General features: G+C 45.8%; 1 protein-coding gene across 1 annotated transcript in view; it reads right to left on the bottom strand.

The window, feature by feature from the left end:
* Positions 1 to 20,319, bottom strand: part of DGKI (diacylglycerol kinase iota) — a 1,086,779-nt gene that overhangs the window by 289,288 nt on the left and 777,172 nt on the right. Inside the window, exon 21 of the mRNA XM_033957757.1 lies at positions 17,412 to 17,611. Coding sequence (XP_033813648.1) covers positions 17,412 to 17,611 — 200 coding nt within the window. The remainder of the gene's footprint in view (positions 1 to 17,411; positions 17,612 to 20,319) is intronic.

The raw sequence follows: 20,319 nt of genomic DNA, 5'->3' as shown, positions 1-20,319 counted from the left end.
AGCCTTGTAGCAGAAAGGACTACCTCCTTACAGGCCTCTGAAGAAAGTATGGAACAGGCCCAGGGGGATAAGAATACGGGATCCCAAAGTCAGACCCACAAAACGGGGTGGTCCAAGCCCAGGGAAGTCTCACGGGAGGGGCTACGTTGTTTCCGCTGTGGGAAAGAGGGGCATACACAACGATTCTGTAAAAAGAAAAGAGATTTTGTGTACGCCCGGGGACTAGCGGACAAGCACCCTAGGGTATATCAGGTGTCAGTCTCTGTGGCAGGGAGGAAGGTATTAGCCCTGGTTGACACAGGGGCTGAACAGTCTGCAGTATCCCGACAGATTTGGACCCAGGTGGTGGGAGTCAAGGGCTTGGGGAAGAGTGGTGGAAAGGTTCCCATTATGTGTGTTCCTGGGGTATCCAAGGAGTACCCACTCTGGCCCATAAACATCGAATATAAAGGGGAGAGCATGCACATCGAAGTGCGGTGTTAAACTCGGCCCTTCATCCCGTTATCCTGGGGAGGGACTGGTTAAGCCGGGCTGGGGTATGGACTCAGGGGGAAGGCCTGGGTAGTGAAAGGAACGGCAGCCCAGGGATCCAGGGCAGATGGATGTTGGGAGCCAAGGTAGAGGGGAAGGTTAGACTCCCTTCAGAGAGGAGGCGTCAATCCAGAGGGCCGGGTCAGAAGAAGTGGTACCCGACGATTTGCTGGGTTTCTCTCTCTGGCAAAGCCCATTCACCGACGCAAGCCTATGCTAGAGCAGCAGGGTTTGACCTGTATGCAGCTCAGCCACAGAACATCCCAGCTAAGGGAAGGGCTTTAGTATTTACCGACATCCAGGTAGCTCCCCCACCAGGTTCCTATTTAAGGATAGCTCCTCGGTCAGGGTTAGCGCTGAAGCACTCCGTGGATGTTGCCGCGGGAGTAATCAACCCTGACTTTAGAGGAAATTTAGCAGTGTTATTGGTTACCCAGGGGGATACCAAATACAGTGTCCAACCCGGGGACCGCATCCCCAGATGGTGTGCGAGCGAATTTGGCACGCCAGGTTGGAGCAACGGGTGCGGCTCCCAGACACAAAAAGAGGACAGGAAGGATTTGGGTCATCAGGAACTAACTCTCAGGAGACCCCGCTAACACCTAAAACCTCGGGTGGGGGACAAGAAGATCCTGTGGAGGGGACCCTAGCCGCGCTGCGGGCGGAGATGCTGGCCCTTAGGGGAGAACTAGGAGCAGCACAGCAAAAGTGGGAACTAGAGCTGAAGTTGCAGGCAGACGCTAATTCCCTCCCTTCAAAAGAGCCACCTGAACGTTCTGGGGAAAAGTTTGGAGAGGAAATTTTGGCACAATGCCAACAGGAGTCAGGAAATCTGAGAAAACTGTTGGCCCAGATGAACTCACAAATAAGTCAGGTGAAAATTCAAATGGCGGAAAACCAAGCCCAACAGCAGGGAGTAAAACAGAGTGTTGGGGAGGTAAAGTCATTATGTGAGGAATTAGCCAACAAACATGGGAAGACAGAAGGATGGGTTAAGCAACAACAGGCCCAGAAGGACCAACTGGAACATAGCCAGCATAGCCAACATAGCCAGCAATTTGGGCATGTTATAGAAACCTTCAAAGAAGTAGAGAAGGGAATAAGTGAAATGAGACAGCAAGTTGCTCGAATGAAAGAAGAGGAATTGGGGGAAATGGCAAATGTGATGACTGCCCTGGTGAAGCGTGTGGAAGGGTTGGAAAATGGAGAAATTGATCAGGAAGTAGTCTCAGGGATCAAATACGAGACCCCGATATTACAATGGCCTGATGATTTTGTAGACCCTGAACCACCGCCTGGCCCGCCAGGAAAGAAGTATAATAAAACACGTAGGCGATATTGATAGCTGCCTAGAATGCAGGACATCCCAGAGGTAGATGTAAAAGTAAAAGACAACCAGCATTTAAAGGTGGGGGTATGTCAAAAACCCAGCACTGAAGTTAGGTTTGTGCCAGGAAAAAGAGAAAAAACCCTAAACTTTAGGAGAGCGGATCAATGTGGCAGCCCTTCTAACAGCAGACAGCAAGACTCTAGACCTTGTGAGAGTGCCCAAGAGCAGGAGCCCCGGGGGGAGGGGAAGCAGGATGAGGTTAGGAACTTACCTAAGTCTAAAGCAGCCCCTAGCAAAATGCACCCTAGTAGGCAGGCTCTTAATCAGGCTAGCACTCAGCTGCTGAAGCTAATTGAGCAGCAGCAGAAGGCTCAGCAAAAGCCAGCCCATCCCCCACTCAGGTTAGGGCATGGCTTTCTCAGGTCTGGTCAAAGCCAGCAGAGCAAGCTTGGAAGAGTCAGTCTGGATCCAGCTCTGGAAGGAGACTCGTGGCCAGGTGCTTCCAGGTTCCAAACCGAGAATGAGGTTGAGATGAGAGACCTGGATGAGCCATCTCTGCCAAGTCTGCTTGATGGTCTACAGACTGAGGAACCTATGGACACTTACCTGGAACCCGAGGAAGCGCCCATGGAACTAAGCTAAGTTTGATTTTGGCTTTTTGGATTACTGACTGTGTTTTGTTTTGTGAATGCTGGGACTTGTGCTGGGAGAGTGAGCACAAGGGACTGTGCAAACTTTCAGAGGAAGTATGTTTTGTTTTTCTTTCCTCTGTTTGGAGAACTGTGCCACTGAATGTTAGTGGGAATTGAGGGGAGAATCCACAGAAGATCCTTGGGCTGGGATTGTGGGGCCAGTATTGGCAGCTTTAATTGTGGATTCAACAATTCCCCGTCTCCACCTATTTACTGAAGCTGGGTGGAGAGGCCTGATTGCAGTTAGGCAATTACAGTGTGCTTTGAGCGCAATGAACTTTTAGGATTGACTGTTATAAGGACTGTGCTAGTGAATCAGCTCCTGTTTTTGCAGTTTTTCTTTTGTGAAAAGCTGATTGAGGACTGTTGTACTTACCTGAGGGAAGGCTGAGTGCAGTCTCAGGCAAGACCAAGCTCTATTTATATTTGTTTCTTGTGTTTTTGCCTTAAACTTTTGAGTGTTAAGCACATGGCTGAATGAAGCTAGGTTGTGCATTAAAGACTTGTTATTTTGAGGAGAACAAAGCTGTCCTGAACTTTATTTTTGCTCCTCATATTAACACCAGCAGGGCCTTCAACCCGTGAAGGCACGCCAGGGACTGTGTTTTGCACACCTCCCGGTAGCCATTCTGACTACTCGGTACCGGGGGTGTGACAAGATATGAAAGAAGGGTGGTAGAAAGGAACAGATGGTAAAGGAGGGAGGGAAGGGTGGTGGTGGTGGAAAGGAATAGAACAGACATTGAAAGAGGGTAGAGAGGAACAGACCCTGAAGGGAAATGTGAAAGGCAGAGTGGGGAGAAGACGCTTGAAGGGAAGAAGACAGATGCCAGACTATGGGGGAGCGGAGGGAAGAAGATGGGTGCTAGACCAATTGTGAGAGGGGGTGAAGGGAGAGGCACAGTAACAGCAAATGGAAGACGCAGAGAGAAGACACACAGTGGATGGAAGGAATTGAATGAGAAGATGTGGAAAGCAGAAACCAGACAACAAAGGTAGAAAAAAATTCTATTTATTTATTTATTTTTTGCTTTAGGATAAAGTAGTATATTAGTTGTGTTGATAAAAATTTATAAACAAAGCCCTGCCAGCTGAACATCTCTTTCTCTAGTTCAGCAGCCAGAACTTTGATTTATAAGAAAGGAATAAGCTAAATATTGCAGTACTTAGGCTTATATGGATGCTGCGGGGACGGTGACGGGGCGGTGAATGGGATGGCAGTGGCGGTGACGGGGCGGTGAAAGGGATGGTGGTGGCGGTGACGGGGCGGTGAAGGGAACGGCGGTGACGGGGCGGTGCAGAGGATGGTGGGCCGGGGATGGTGCAGTGACGGGGACAGATTTTTTCCCCGTGTCATTCTCTAGTCTGCGGCCCCATAGAACTGGGATCTGAGCTGGATTAGATTCCATTAAAAAGTTGTTAATTAATAGGCAAAGGAATATTAAAGAAGTATGAAATTTAAAATGAGTGTTGCCAAAAAAGGGCAGTGAGTTAATTTTAGAGAGGAAAGATAATAGATCCCAGGCCCTCCTGCCCACGACCACCCCTCCCACCTTAAAATACAGGCAGGATGGATCCCAGGCCCTCCTGCCCATGATGCCTCCCCACTATTGCCCCCCAAACTTCCAATCTGCCCCCCTCACCCCGGTTTGCTCCCCCTCACACCCGACATCCCCCTCATCCCGACACCCCCGTTACTTACAGTCAATTGGATGGATGGATGGGTCCCAAGCCTGTCCGCCCGGCAAGCACTCCATCCTCCGAATGGCGAAATTGGCCCAGTAGCCTTAAGCCCCTCCTGTGGGTGGGACCTTAGGCGCCTGGCCCAATTAGGCCCTAAGGCCCGCAATTCTGATGGCGGGCCTGCCAGGCGGACGGGCTTGGGATCCGTCCGTCCAGCCAATTGACTGTATGTAAAGGGGTGGTGTCGGGGGTGAGGGGGGGTGTCAGGGGGGAGGGAGGGCAATCGGGGGTTTGGGGGGGGGTTGTGAGGGGCTGTGCCATGGGCACGGGGCTTGCACCTCGGCAGGAGGGGTTGGGCTCCCTCCTGCCATTATTGGTTCAGGAGTGGGGGGTGGATCGTGATTGCAGTAGGAGAGATTGGGCGGGTTGCGGAGGTTCGGGGAGGCCCCTCCTTCGTCTAAAAGATCTTGTTTTGGGCATTTGGGACTTAGGCTATTTTTTAGTTGATAATGCGTTGTAAGTTTAAACGTAGTGGTGGTCTGTGCATTTAAACTGCTGACTGTATGGCAACAGTCAGGAACTTATGCAGAAGCCATGGACATAAGTTGCTGCAAAAGTGAGTTGTGGGGATTTTGAAGCAGCCAATGTTTGTGCTAACTTGGGTTTTGAATTTTTGTGTTTGAAAGTTGCTGCTATGGAAAACTGTCTGCTAGGAGAGTGACTAAGTTAAAACAGGTAATGGAACTTGGAGGCTGTTTAAACAGCACAAGAAAACCCCCAGAGGTATTTTTTTCTGTGATTGCACTGCATTACGTTTTGAGCTGAACCAGTTGAGAAGAGGTTGGCATGGCAACAGCTGGAGAAAGGCTGCTTGTTTATAATGGCACAGTTCTTACAGAAGTGCTTTGAGCTCTGGGGTTAATAATAATTCTCTGAGGTCTATGAGAATATCTAGGGCATGTTGAATGTAAAACTGTTGTGACAACATCTTAACTGATTCCTCATGATTCCCAAAGAACTCTCTGCTCCATTTCTCAAAATCTTCTTGCTGTACTTTCCCTGAGATATATTAATACAATGCGCCCATATATTTTTTTAAAATTACCGCTCCCACTTTGTGGAACGCCACTCCGAAGTATTTAAGAGAAGACATGACTATTTCAGACTTTAAGTCTAAACTTAAAACCTATCTATTTAAGGATGCTTTTAATGTTTAACCGTCCTGTTAAGGATGCTCTCTCTCTTTGAACCTGATTGATTCATGTGGTATCAGCTCCCTTCCCAATGTCCATTCCACTTATTCTTTCTCTATAAATAATGTAGTTCTACTGCCTCCCTTCAGTACCAGTTTGTCCATCTGTCTTGTACTGTTAAGTCTTTGTAAGATATTCCTTTGTTGTACCCTGTATTTTTTAAATACATGTACTTCTAATATGGTATGTACACCGCCTTGTATGATTTGGCAGTATAATAAGATTTTAATAAACTTGAAAACTTATGCTGATTGTGGGAAGAACTCCATTTGAAACCTTTCCATGGGATTTACAAAGTTGGTTAATTAACCTGTACTCAAGGCTGTCCTGGTGAAGAGGACTATATCTTAAACTTAAAGTCCAGGAACCAGCAATTGGACTCTCAACTATTCTGACTTTAAATGAGAGCCTGTGTTTAATGGCCATTTTCTTTTCGTGCTTCCTATTTTTCTTGAAATTGTTTTGATATGTTTTTGCACTGCAAGATAGTGGTGAGCTTTAACCACAATCTGGCTCTTGGCCAGAATAAAAACTGGAAACCTCCTTTGTTGTCTGAGTCCTCTCAGAAGGAAAAGGAATACTTACCTGCAGCCCTATTGCAAGCAACAGACAGACTTTAAACCTGAAGGAGTCCCTAAGTCAGTGGGGATCACGCCAGCTCAATATTTGTTATAGTCACAGGGCCTGCTGTGCTATCCAGGAGTACAGACTGTGACATTTGCAGGAATCATTTCCGGAAATGTAGACAGGGGGGCTTTATTCTGGGGGCAGGCAGAGGGTAGAACTTGGATAGAGCTACCACCATTCATTCCTATGAGAGGGGCGGGGCATAGTCATGGTGGAAGACATGGTAGTTGGGGCGTGGGTGGAGTATGGGCGATACGGGTGTGGTGTGGGCGAGACTGGTGCAGTGTGGATGTGGCATGGCATGGGTGGGGTATGTGCACTATTTAACCTGGAAGTGAATGCTGATCTTATCTCACCTGTCAATCAGTTTGATAAATGGTGTACCTATTATATTAAGACCTACCTCAAAAATCATTCTAGGGCTTATTTTCGGGGAAACACGGTAGTAGTATAAGCCCTACCCCCAAAAATGAGCCCTAGTCAGCTTCCCCCTGCCCCGCCGCACAGCTGAATAGCCAAACCCCCACTGACTCTCCTTCCTTCCCTCCCAACTGAACCCCACTGACCGCGACCATAAATACCTTCCAACAGAATAGCGTCGGGCCAGCAGCACTCTAAACAGGTTGCTTTGCGTCCTTCATGCTGGGGAATTCCCTCTTCTGCATCACTGATGATGTCATCAGTAATGTGGCACACAGAAGGCCCCGACGAGAAGGCTGCGATGCAGCCTGTTTAGAGTGCTGCTGGCCCAACGCTGCTCTGCCAAAAGGTATTTATGGTTGTGGTCGGTAGGGTTCGGATGTGAGGGAAGGATGGAGGATCAGAGGGGGTTCGGCAGTTTAGCTGCATGGCAGGGGCAGGTGCTCAAGCATTCTGCTGCACAAGGGATGGGAGGAAGGAAAGATGGAAGCTGGGCAAGGGTTCTGCTGCACGAGGGATGGGAAGGAGCGAAGGATAGAAGCTGGGCAAGGGTTCTGCTGCTCAGGAGGATGGGAGGGATGGAGGGATAGAAAATTGCTGCAGAGGGAAGGCACAAGGGGATAGGTGAGAGGGGAGGAAAGATGTTGCACATGTGGGGGAGAGAAAGGAAAGAGGAAGAATTGGGGTGAAGGAGAGGAAGGCAGATATGATCATGTACATGAAAAAAATAAGCCCTATCCGAAAATAAGACCTAGTGTGTTTTTTGGGTCCCAAATGAATATAAGACACTGTCTTATTTTTGGGGAAACACGGTATTCTCGAAGAAATTAGGCATAGCAAAGCAGAAAGACAAAGAAAAGGAATTATTTAAATGAGAGAAGAAAGGATTTAGAAGAAAAATATCAAAAAAGAAAGTAAAAAGGGAACTAAAGAAAAATGAGAAAGGGTATATTGCAAAGACTGCCTTGGAAACTTTTATGAAAGCTATTACTCAGAATTTCATATTCTGCTCTTAACACTGATTATAGCATTTTACCTACCTAAATTCTCTTCTCCTTCCTAATTGCTTCTTGCTAAAAAAAAAAAAATTGTCCTCTTCTAAGTCATATTTCCTCTTCCTTCTCATAAGAAAAAGGGTAAGACTTATAGTCCCACCTACCCACCCCAGGGATCACTGCTCATATATAGAGAACCAAATAATCCAGACTACTCAAATCAATTCACTTTCCAACCAATCAAGATGACTTTTATTCAGTGCAATCACTGTGGTGCTTTAATTCCAAGACACACCATTTGGAGGCTTAAGGCTTGTTCCAATTGTCTTCAACTAGCTAGTATTAAAGAGGAGCTCTGCATACTTAAACAGGAATTAAATACAATTAAAGCAGCTTCTATCGTTCCATAAAATCATACCAATTTACCACCTCTGCCTCAAAGAATAAAACAACCCAGGAATAAATGGATTACATTAGGCTCAGGAAGACTGCAACATGTAACACAGAAACATCCATCTTCACAAATATTACTTCTACACAATTCCTTTGCTCCATTAGTGCATTGTGATACTAAGAAAACAGAATTGAGGTGGGACTGGACCAGTGAAAGTACTGTGTTTCCCTGAAAATAAGACCCATCCTGAAAATAGCTAGCATGATTTTTAAAGGTGCTCCTAATATAAGCCCTACCCCAAAAATAAGCCCTAGTTAAGATTAACCCCCAAAACCCCTCCCGAATGTCCCCGACTCCATCCCTGAGACTAGTACTGTCCGATTCTCTGGCGGCAGTGCTTTCTCCCCCCCCATGTGTAGCATCTATCCTCCCCTCTCACCCATCCCCTTGTGCAGCATCTTTCTATTCCTCCTTCCCATCCCCCTATGCAGCAGAACTACACCAACCCTCCCATCGTGAGACTGATATGCCATACCTCCGAGGCCTCCAGAAACAGCAGCAATGGCAGCACACTGAACGGGCTACTTTGTGGCCTTCCCCGCAGGGGCCTTCCCTCTGCTACATCACTGATGACATCATCAGTGATGCGGCAGAGTGAAGGCCGCAAAGCAGCCCGTTCAGAGCGCTGCCACTGCTGCTGTTTTTGGAGGCCTCAGAGCAGAGGTATGTCAGTCTCACAGTTGGAGGGTAGGCAGGGTTCTGCTGCAATGGGGGATGGGAGGGAGGGATAGAAAGATGCTGCACAAGGCGATGGGTGAGGGGAAGGAAGATGCTGCTCATGGGGGGGGGGGGAGAAAGGAAAGAGGAAGAATTGGGGTGGAAGAGAGGAAGGGAGAGATGATTGTTGTACATGAAAAAAATAAGATCAGCCCTGTTGCCTGTTGTTGTACCCTTTCTAATAAAAATGATTACAAAAAAAAAAATAATAAGATCTCCGAAAATAAGCCCTAGTGCATTTTATGGACCCAAAATTAATATATAGCACTGTCTTATTTTCAGGGAAACACAATAACTCGAGAGAGAAAGCATACTCTAAGCACAAATAAAGTCCAAAACAGAAAACTATTGCTGCTGGGGGATTCCATCATCAGAGACATTAACCTTGGAACACAGGGTGAGGAGACCAAAATAGTGACATGCCTTCCAGGATCCTCAGTTACCAGTAATACCTAGCAAATACTGACTATAATTAAGGAAGAAACTACGGATTCTAACACCGATGTTGTTATCCATCTGAAAACAAATGACCTGGCAACAACTCCACACTTGCAGCACAAAAAGCTTTTCAGCAGCTTGATGAGGGCTTGAAACATTTTGTAAAGATTGTACCTTTTTCAGAAGTATTGCCTGCACATGGAAAGGGAGAGGAAAGAGTAAAAAACACAGAGGACTTCAATAAGTGGCTCAAAGCCTGGTATCATCAAGAAGAATTTAGGTACATAGGTGAATGGGGAAATACATGGAAAGACAAGAAACTATATTGAAATGATGGGTTACATCTTATTATAGCAGGAAAAAGAATCCTTGCTGAGAAATGTAAACAATATGGGGCTCAATCAAAACACAAATACTTCTAAAAGCCCACACAAGTCAACACTTGGACGACCTAAAAGACAGGTCCAAGTGCCGATAATTGAATCAGGTTTTTAGATGTATCCAGAGACTTTTTAGGACTCTGAATCCCACTGTGCGCCCAGAGCTGAAAGGGGCATTTTTGAAGGTGTGGTGAGGGTGGGAGGTGGGAGGTGGGAAGAATGTGGGCTGACCTACACTTAGTCGTACTGCAGGGATAATCAAAAGTTTTATGAGGCTGCCTAGACAGAACTTATACATTGTGACTTAGATCATTTGAAACCAGGTCTAAGAGCCAGATTCTATATAGGACACTAGGTGTCAGAAGCCGCCTATGCCGCTTTTGAGATTCGCACACAGGCATCTTATATAGAATCGCCTAACACCACGATTCTCTAACCGACAACTATGTCATATGCGCTGGAGAATCAGATTCAATAAAAGGAGCAATAAAAATGGCTTCTGACATTTATGTGAGGAAAATAAATTAAAACAAGAGAAAAAGAAAACCAATATGGTCGCAAAGATGAAGCGGGAAACTACAGGCCGGTTCAGTTATTGTAAAAATAATCGAAGTGTTGCTGAAAGAAAGGATAATGAAATTCCTAGAGTCTAGTGGGTTACAGGATCCGAGGCAACATGGTTTTACTAAAGATAAATTGGGCCAAACTAATCTAATTGAATATTTTGATTGGGTGATCAGAGAATTGGATCATGGGCATTTGCTAGATGTAATTTACTTAGATTTCAGCAAAGCCTTTGACACAGTTCCTCATAGGAGGATCTTGAAAAAACTTGACGGGCTGAAGTTATGACCCAAAGTGGTGAACTGGATTAGAAACTGGTTGACGGACAGAAGCAAGAGGGTGGTGGTTAATGGAGTTCACTCGGAGGAAGGAAAGGTGAGTAGTGGAGTTCTTCAAGGATTGGTTTATGAGCGACATTGCTGAAGGGTTAGAAGGAAAGGTTCGCCTTTTTGCAGATGATACCAAGATTTGTAACACAGTAGACACCAAAGAGGGAGTGAAAAGTATGAAAAAGGATCTGCAAATGTTAGAAGAATGGTCTAATACAGGGGTGCCCACACTTTTTGGGCTTGCGAGCTACTTTTAAAATGACCAAGTCAAAATGATCTACCAACAATAAAATTTTAAAAAAACACAACACACACTGTACGCATAGAAAATGTTAATTATCATTCCTATTTCAGGGTTTTTCAAAGAGGTCAAAGCAGATGACTCTATGCACTATCACCTCAGTAACAACCATACAAAAATAGACAAATATACCCCCCTCCCTTTTTACTAAACCACGATAGCAGTTTTTTGAGCACAGGGAGCTGCGCTGAATGCCCAGCGCTGCTCTCGACGCTCATAGGCTCCCTGTGCTAAAAAACTCGATTGCGGTTTAGTAAAAGGGGACCTTAGTGTAAAATATAGACAGCAGATATAAATTCAGACACATTTTGATCACTAAATTTAAAATAAAATCATTTTTCCTACCTTGTCTGGTGATTTCATGAGTCTTTGGTTGCACTTTCTTCTTCTGACTGTGCATCCAATCTTTCTTCCCTTCTTTTAGCCTGTATGCTTCCTCTCCTCCAGACCTCGTTCCCACCCCCAACTTTTCCTTCCTCTCTCCCTGCCCTTTCTTTCTCTCTGCCTCCCTTTCTTTTTTTTCTGTTTCCTTCTGTCTCCCTGCCTGCCCTTTTTCTTTCTTTCTCCCTGCCCTCTCCCAAGCCACTGCCATCGGGGACCAGGACCCAAACCGCCACCAATAACAGGCCCCAAACCGCCACCAATAACAGGCCCGAAAGACGACGACGACGCCCCAAGCTCTCCCTGCTTCGGCCGACCAGCATTCCTCTCCCCGACGTCAATTCTGCCGTTGGGGAGAGGAAGGCTGATTGGCCCAAGATCGCGATCGACCTATTGGGGGAAATGCTGCCGGGTCCTGCCTTCGCGGAAACAGAAAGTAGGCAGGACCCGTCAGCAAGAAGAGCAAATGCTTCACTAAGCTGTCTCCCGCCTTAGCCCATAGCGAATGCTTGCTTCAGGGCTCTCAACATGTGCTTGCCGGCTTCTCTTCTCCCCCCCCCCCCGATCATAACTTCCGGTTTCGGAGGGAAGAGAAGGGAAGCCGGCACGCACACGTTAGAGCCACGGAGCATAAGTTCGCTACAGGCTGAAATCTCCAAGCCGGTTTTTTTTGTTTTTTTTTATGTTCAGCAGCGGCGGCAGCAGCAGCAGATGACAGCTGGGCGGACCGCCCAGCTAAAAGGCCCTAGAGAGAACACCGGAGAGGAAGGCTGATCGGCCCGGTAGATCAGGACGGCAACACGAGTCTATCACGGAGCCCGGGATGGGCTCCGCGATCGACTCGCGTTGCCTTCCTGAGCTACTGGTCGATCGCGATCGACGTGTTGGGCACCCCTGGTCTAATATCTAGCAACTAAAATTCAATGCAAAGAAGTGCAGAGTAATGCATTTGGGGATTCAAAATCGGAAGGAGCCATATGTGCTGGGAGGTGAGAGGTTGATATGCACGGATGGAGAGAGGAACCCTGGAGTAATAGTGTCTAAAGATCTAAAGGCAAAGAAACAGTGTGACAAGGCAGTGGCTGTTGCCAGAAGAATATTAGGCTGTATATAGAGAGAGGAAGGTGTTGATGCATCTGTACAGGTCATTGGTGAGGCCCCACTTGGAGTACTGTGTTCAGTTTTGGAGATCATATCTGGCAAAGGATATAGGGCTCCTTTTACTAAGCCGCGCTAGCGGTTTAACGTGCGCTAAACCGCCAGCTGCACTAGCCGCTACCGTCTCCTCTTGAGCAGGCGGTAGTTTTTGGCCAGCGCCAGGGTTACCGTGTGATGAAAAGTCACGCGTGTTAACCCTGCTAGCGTGGCTTAGTAAAAGGAGCCCTTAAAGTGGTCCAGAGAAAGGCGACATAGATGGTAGGAGGTTTGCACCAAAAGATATATGAGGAGAGACTGGAAGCCCTGACTATGTATACCCTAGAGCAGGGGTAGGCAATTCCGGTCCTCGAGAGCCGGAGCCAGGTCAGGTTTTCAAGATATCCACAATGAATATGTATGAGATGGATTTGCATGCACTGCCTCCTTGAAATGCAAATCTATCTCATGCATTTTATTGTGAATATCCTGAAAACCTGACCTGGTTCCGGCTCTCAAGGACTAGAATTGCCTACCCCTGCCCTAGAGAAAAGGAGGGAAATATGATTCAGACATTCAAATACTTGAAAGGTATTAACGTAGAACAAAATCTTTATTCAGAGAAAGGAAAATGGCAAAACCAGAGAGCATAATTTAAGGTAGAGGGGTGGTAGACTCAAGAGTAATATTAGGAAATTCTTCTTTACGAAGAGGGTGGTTGATGCCTAGAATGCGCTAGTGCTGCCTGATTCAGAGAAAAAAATTTCAATTCGATTCACCCTGTTGAATCGATTTTTCGATTCGATTCACTTTCAATGATACAGCTTTTTAAGTTTAAACATTTTATTTAACCAAGGCAATATAAAGTGAAAAATAGGAACATCCAAACTATAACATAGTTTTAAAATTAGTTAGAAACATGGATTACATTAATTAAATTTTCCAGTTCTTATTTAGAAATATTAGTTTGTCAACTTTGGCTGGCATCAGACAACTCTGACAAGCAGCAATTATTTGACCTGCTGCAGAAAATATTCTCTCTGAAGGAACAGAAGTTGCTGGCGAACATAGAAACTTGTGAGCAAGCTGGCTTAGTAAAGGTAATTTATCTTGTTTGTCATGCCAGTATGTAAATATATTATTATTAGGATTTTTTATATATTGCCTATCAAGGTTAACTAAGCGGTTTTAACAACCAGGTACCACCAGCTTCCAAGAGTTCTTCAAGTTTATAGCTTGCAAACTCTGATTTGCATGTGAGGCTATTTCACCATCATTGTCTGAAATCGATGGAAGTCTAGCTTTAATGGCAGCCAAACTGGTTTCCCAAAAGTTGCACTTGTCTCGCTGACAAGGTAAATATGTATTCTGAGTGTGAAGTTGATCAGGTACCACAAGAGTGCTTTCTGGCGCAGTTAGTGTTGCTGGTGGGACGCTCGGTGTTTGCATCTTCAGGATCTCTTGTATAACAAATGCAGTTATATCTTTTACCTCACCATATGTAGACTTGAATCTTGGGTTCAGAAAGCTGTTTAATCTGTAAGAGTTATTATGAAAATGTCTTGAAATCTTTGCAATAAACTCTTCAGTTCTTCTATGAAGGAACTGATGATTTCTATATTTCTTGACTTGCTATCATCATTACAGCCTTCTCTCTCTTCCCCATCATCATCAATTTTTATATTTGATTTGCTTGATTCATTGCCAAACTCGCCAATGGAATTTATCAGGTGTCCAACCATTGGATGAACAACAGACACAGTAACATATTGCTCACCAGATGCAATTGTACTTGCTTCTTAAAAACTTATATATATCATTAAGCTTGCATGCTAACTCATAGTCACATTCCAAAGGTGCTGATTTCTTTGTGGCTTTACTGTTACATAAACATAAGCTGATACGTTGCTGTAACTCAATCACATTTTGTAACACAAGGCAAGTACTGTTCCATCTAGTCTGTACGTCACCAATGAGTTTCTTTACATGAATTCCCAAAGTCTCTTGAGCCGTCTTCAAACTTTATGTGAGTATTGTACTATGTTGAAATGTGCTAACAATATCACAGAATTTGTGAATGGCATCTGTGATAGCTTGCTGAGACTGTAGTCCATCTTCGACACACAACTGGAGTGTATGTCCTAAGCAGAACATTCACTCATAGAAGTCCAATGTCCAGACAGGATTTGATTGAACAAACTAAATTTTTTCTACTGAATAATAAGTTTAGGTACAATGAAAAGTAAATAGCAAAAATATTGGTTGAGTAGATAGTTAAGCAAATTTCTGTTAGCCTACAAAGATGATTCTCAGCTTCCCCAGAGCATCCTCAAAGAAAGGGCCCCATATTCCCCCTCTCCAGCCCCTCTCCCCCCAATTCTCAGCTTCCCCAGGCCCAGAGCATCCCCAAAGAAAGAGGCCCCCTATTCCCCCTCCCCAGTCCTCCTCCCCCTGACTCTCAGCTTCCCCAGGCCCAGAGTATCCCCAAAGAAAGAGGCCCCATATTCCCCCTCCCCAGCCCCCCCTCCCCGATTCTCAGCTTCCCCAGGCCCAGATCATCCCCAAAGAGGCTCTATATTCCCCCTCCCCAGCCCCCCTCCCTGAATCTCAGCTTCCATAGGTCCAGGCCTCAGCTTACCCCCCAATTCCTATATGGCCTTGGGGAAAGAAGAGAGCAGCACTGCAGCAGAGATCTTTTACTTACACTACATTTAGATGCAGGGAGAAGAGGAGAAATGCTTCCGGGAACGAACCTTCTAACAAGTATTTAAAAAAATCAACATACTGCCACCGCCGCTGATCCGCACAAATGCACACAGAGGTCCACTCGTGCTCCCTTTGCCACAGTCCTTTCTTCTGATGTAAGTTCCGGTTTTGCAAAACCGGAAGTTACATTAGATGAAGGACTTCAGCAGCAGAGGGAAAACCTGAACGGGTCTCTACAAGGGGGGCAATGAATTGGTGAGTTTGTTTTTTTTCTACAAATGAATTGATTCAAATCGATTCACCCGAAGTGAATCGGTGAATCGATTTGAATAGTGAATCGGGCAGCACTAGAATGCGCTCCCGAGGGAGGTGGTGTAGAGGAAAACGGTAACAGAGCTCAAACAAGCATGGGATAAACACAGAGGATCTTTAATCATACTCTGTGTCCTGCATATGGCCATTCAGTTGAGGACAGGCTGGGGAGGGCTTTGATGGCTGGGATGGTTTAGATGGGCTGAAGTGAGCTTTACTGAGACTCCAGTAGATAGAACCTAAGCACACTACCGGGCAGAACTCTGGGTTTCTGGCGAAAAATATCTAGACATTATTCTGGCCCTATGCTATTATGCTATTAATTTTTAGCCATGATTTCTAAGTTGTATTTTTATGCAAAGTTATGTTATCATTTTTTAGCTATGAAATTTTAAGGTTTACTTGTATGTCTATTTTAAATTATCAATAATAATAATAAAACCCTAAGCACTTGCACACTTTTACCTCCGTGATCCGTAGCTCCGTGGCAGTGTTCGACGCGTTCAGCGGTTTGTGTGCGGCGGACCCTTTTGGTTTAGTTTCAGCGGGCGGCAGTGACGGCAGACCGGGGGCGGGGAATGTTTGAAGTAGCAGTAGGCCAGATGGTAGGTAGCAGCAGTGGGGGCCGGTACGGGGGTGCAGGCTTCGGCACTGGAGGAAGGCAGGCAGGCTGGCTTTAGCGCGGCAGATAGGGAGGGAGGTAGGCTGGCTAGCTTCAGGGGAGGGGGTGGAACATAGGCTGGAAGGCAGTGAGGGGGGACATGGGAAGGGACACTGGGGACACTAAGGACATGGGAAGGGGCACTAAGGACATGGGAAGGAGGCACTGGGGCCACTAAGGACATAGGAAGGAGGCACTGTGGGCACTAAGGACATAGGAAGGAGGCACTGTGGGCACTAAGGACATGGAAAGGGGCACTAAGGACATAGGAAGGGGCACTAAGGACATGGGAAGGAGGCACTGGGGGCACTAAGGACATAGGAAGGAGGCACTGTGGACACTAAGGACATGGAAAGGGGCACTAAGGACATGGAAATGAGGCACTGGGGGCACTAAGGACATAGGTAAGGGCACTAAGGACATAGGAAGGAGCCACTGGGGGCACTAAGGAAATGGGAAGGAGCACTAAGGACATAGGAAGGAGGCATTGAGGGCACTAAGGACATAGGAAGGAAGGAGGGGAAAGGGACAATTGTTGGGCCTGAGTGTAGAAAGCGGCCAAGGAGAGCGAAAGAAAGACAGATAGACACATCTATTCTAGCACCCGTTAATGTAACGGGCTTAAACACTTGTATATGTATATTCTGTTAACCGTTTAGTTGTAAATGGTATAGAAATTTTTTAAATAAATAAATTATTAATTTATGGAGCATGTGTGGTTGGGCATACTGGATGGACCATTCGGGTCTTTATCTGCCATCATTTACTATGTTACTATGTTAAAAAGTTAAATAGAGGGTTAAAGAATGGGGGAAAAGTGAGAAACTATAAAAATCTGAAAGCAAATGGGTCACTATTCCAAGGAAAGAGAAAGAAAATATATCATTGGTGTTTTAAACATGTCAAAAGTTGAAATAAAAAATGTAAATATACAACTGAATTTGACTTTTTCTGCAAACTTGTTTTCATCTGATGGATAGTCTATTAATTGGTTATATTTTTTGCTGCCCCAGCTCAATGCACTGCTGTCTAGTGGCTCTGGTTCCACTTCCTATTCCCTTTTTGTGCAGGCCAAGGTTGGTCCTGATCAGGGTTACCATATTTTAAGAAAGAAAAACCTGGACACATGGCTTCACCTCATTCCACCCCCAGCCCCGCCCCCAGAAAGCTTCATCTCTTCTTCCCTGACCTCCAGGCTGCGTCTGGAGGGCTTCAAGCATGTGCAGATGTGTGTGACATCATCCACACATGCTCAGAGGCCCTCCAGATTGGCTGCAGCTCGTCGGGGCTTTCCAAAACCCCAACAAACTGCCAGGTTTTGGAAAGTCTGTCCAGACATCTGGACAGTCCTCTAGAAAGAGGACATGTCCGGGTTTTCCCAGACATCTGTTAACCCTAGTCATGATTTTACCTCCTGTTCACTGCTAGCCATGGTTCCAGTTTCACTTCTTTACATATTGTATGTGTATTTGTGTCTAAATAAGACTTAGCATTTTGACTCACTCATTCAGTAATGGCATAGATGTCCTTCTCTTGCTCTTCTGCAGCATGTTAGCCTGATTCCTCAGGGAAATACGAATTAGAGAAGGTGCTAGTCGGCACGGTTCACCATCTACTTGCATCGGGATGGCCTTATATGTAAGAAGTGTCACCTCTCGACACTGGTGCAACCTCTCACCATGACCTCCGACTTGCAGTGCAGCCTGAAAAAATGCAAAGGTTATATACCTCTCTGCCATTTTCTTCACAAAGAAATACTAATGTTTTAGATCACATTTTTGGATTGTACATGTTTTAGACCTAAATATACTTCTTCATGTGGTCCACCTTGCACATCATTCACAATTTAAAAAATAAAAAGCCAGAGTTCAGAAGCACTTGTGCAACTAGCTTCTGGAATAGCTGCATAAGTGCTTATATTTCAATTTTCTCACATGTTAAATGCATAGGGCCTGTTTTACAAAGCCATGCTAGCGGCTGCAGCACGGTAACGGCCCCAAAGCCCATAGAGATTTAAAGGGCTTCGGGGCTGTTGTTGCGCGACTTTGTAAAACAGGCCCATAGACATCAATATTCAAAAGGTTTTATCCAAGCAGGAGAGGCTCCTGCCCGGTTAAATCCCACTGAACATATCAGCCAACAATATTTAGGAGCACCTCACTGATTAGTGCCACTGACTATCACCACTAACTGGCCATCCCCAGTATGTTCCTTGTTTCATGTCCATACCAATTTAGAATAGGGCAGAGGTATATTTCACTCTGTTATAGAATTCCTTACTGGCATGATTCAAATTATTTTGTCTGCCCTTATACAAGCTGTAGATCCCTAGGATATGGACAGGGGCATAGCTACCATTCTATGGGCATGGACATATGCCCAGGGCTGCCCCATAGTAGGAGCCATGTAAGGTTAATCCCTCACCCTACAAATCCAGGATCCATACTTTCACTCACTTTCATGCAGGTATGGCATCTTTCTAGCCCTCCCCTATCCACCCAGCTCTTACCCTACCCCTCCATTATCCTTTAAACATGAAGCAGGTCACCAGCAGAGGCAGCGGTGAAACAGGCTGTCTCCACCCAGCCTTGCCAGTGCCTTTTTGGTGCCATATTTGGCCTCTCTGAGGTCACTTCTGGTGGATGGGATACAGCACAGGAAAGACCCTGATGAGGTCACGTAAAGCAGCTTGTTTTCATTGCAACTTCTACTAGTATCCTGCTGTGTGTTTCAAGGACTGTAGAGGTTGGAGGTGGGGAGAGGAGGGTTAGAGAGATGCCAGAAATGTGCAGGGGAGAGGGTGTTTAGAGAGATGCCAGACCCATGAAGGAGGAAAAGATGTTGAACCTGGGTGTAAGGGGGGAACAGAGGATAGAAGGGGAGCAGGAAGAGTGGGAAAGAGACTTTGGATCTATGGAGGGGGGAACAGAGGGAATAAAGAGAGATACCTGGAGAAAAAGCAAGGAGGAAAAGAGAGAGAGAGCGAGAAACCTTGAGAAAAGGGGAGGGGGAGAGAGAGGGAGACATACTTGACCTGGTATCGAAGCAGAGGGAAAATAGAGAGAGGTGGGACACAAAAGAGGGAACACTTTTGGGGTTGGCTGAAGCAGCTTATTTTCAGTGATAAGTTATAACTGATAAGTTATACATTTAGGACCCTTTTCTATATATGTCACCTATGAAATGGGTGCTGAATAGTGTGGCGCTATGTATGATTCTTTTAAAGTTAGGCACATTGTATAGAATCGTGCTTGGCGCTGCCTAAGAAGACTTAAGTGTTGTTAGGCATCCTAACTTTTAGGCACACTTGGGCAAATTCTATAACCGGCATCCTGATTTTAGGCAGCCTACCACTGTATATCAGCCAATCAGGACACACGGTTTTTTAAATAACATCACAAGGAATGCCGCCTAAAATGTAGGCACCTCCACGAGTCTAGAGAGGTGTGTAGGGCTGTCTAAGCTCGCTTAAGACTAGGTGTGATGGTGGTTTCACCCAGAATTGGCCTTAGGCAAGCTTAGGCGGCCCTAGGCCAATCAGGGCCTTATGCCCCTACCCGGTGCATCCTATGATGCACTGGGAAGGGGCAGGCCCGCCATTCAGTGAACACATAATCCTTTCCATATATTCTTGTAAACGCTGCTCAGCACTCTGCATATCACACACTGCGAAGAACAAAATATCATTGGCATACAGCCGATACTGCACCCCCAACATTTGAAACATTGCCCCCAAAGAAGACATATATACATTAAAAAGAATGGCCAAAAGTGCAGAGCCTTAGTTCTCAATATATACCATTATTTTCTGATTAGAGATTCTCTGTGTTCATCCCATGCTTTTTTGAACTCTGTCACCAATTTCATTTCTACCATCTCCCTTGGGAGTGCATTCTAGGCATCAACCATCCTCTCCATAAAGAAGCATTTCCTAACATTACTCTTGAGTCTACCACCCTTTAATGAAAGAGGTTCTTATCCACACTTTATTCCAGGACCAGTGGGTTATTTCCATCTACCCACCAGGACTCTGCAGGAAGCCTCATCATTGTCCCTTTAAGCATCAGTTAGTCTTAAAGCACCCAGGAACATTTGTAGAGGATAATAACAAGTGAGAGGGGAATAAGAAAGCTCCCCAGTAAGTAAGTCAATTCTGTTCATATCAACAAATGCAAAACAGCAACAATGAAAAACGAGAGAACAGGTCATGAAACATTAAAAACCTGGGAGACTTGGGAGTTCTGATCGACAAGTTGATGAAGCTGTCAGTGCAATGTGCGGCGGCGGCGAAAAGGGCGAATAGAATGCTAGGAATAAGAACATAAGAACATAACAACTGCCTTCTCCGGATCAGACCTTCGGTCCATCAAGTCCGGCGATCCGCACACGCGGAGGCCCTGCCAGGTGTACA

The sequence above is a fragment of the Geotrypetes seraphini genome, chromosome 9 (genome assembly GCF_902459505.1).
Source record: "Geotrypetes seraphini chromosome 9, aGeoSer1.1, whole genome shotgun sequence".
NCBI classification, from domain to species: Eukaryota; Metazoa; Chordata; class Amphibia; order Gymnophiona; family Dermophiidae; genus Geotrypetes; species Geotrypetes seraphini.
Note: the sequence above shows the minus strand (reverse complement) of the source record. Positions and strands in the feature narration are given on the sequence as shown.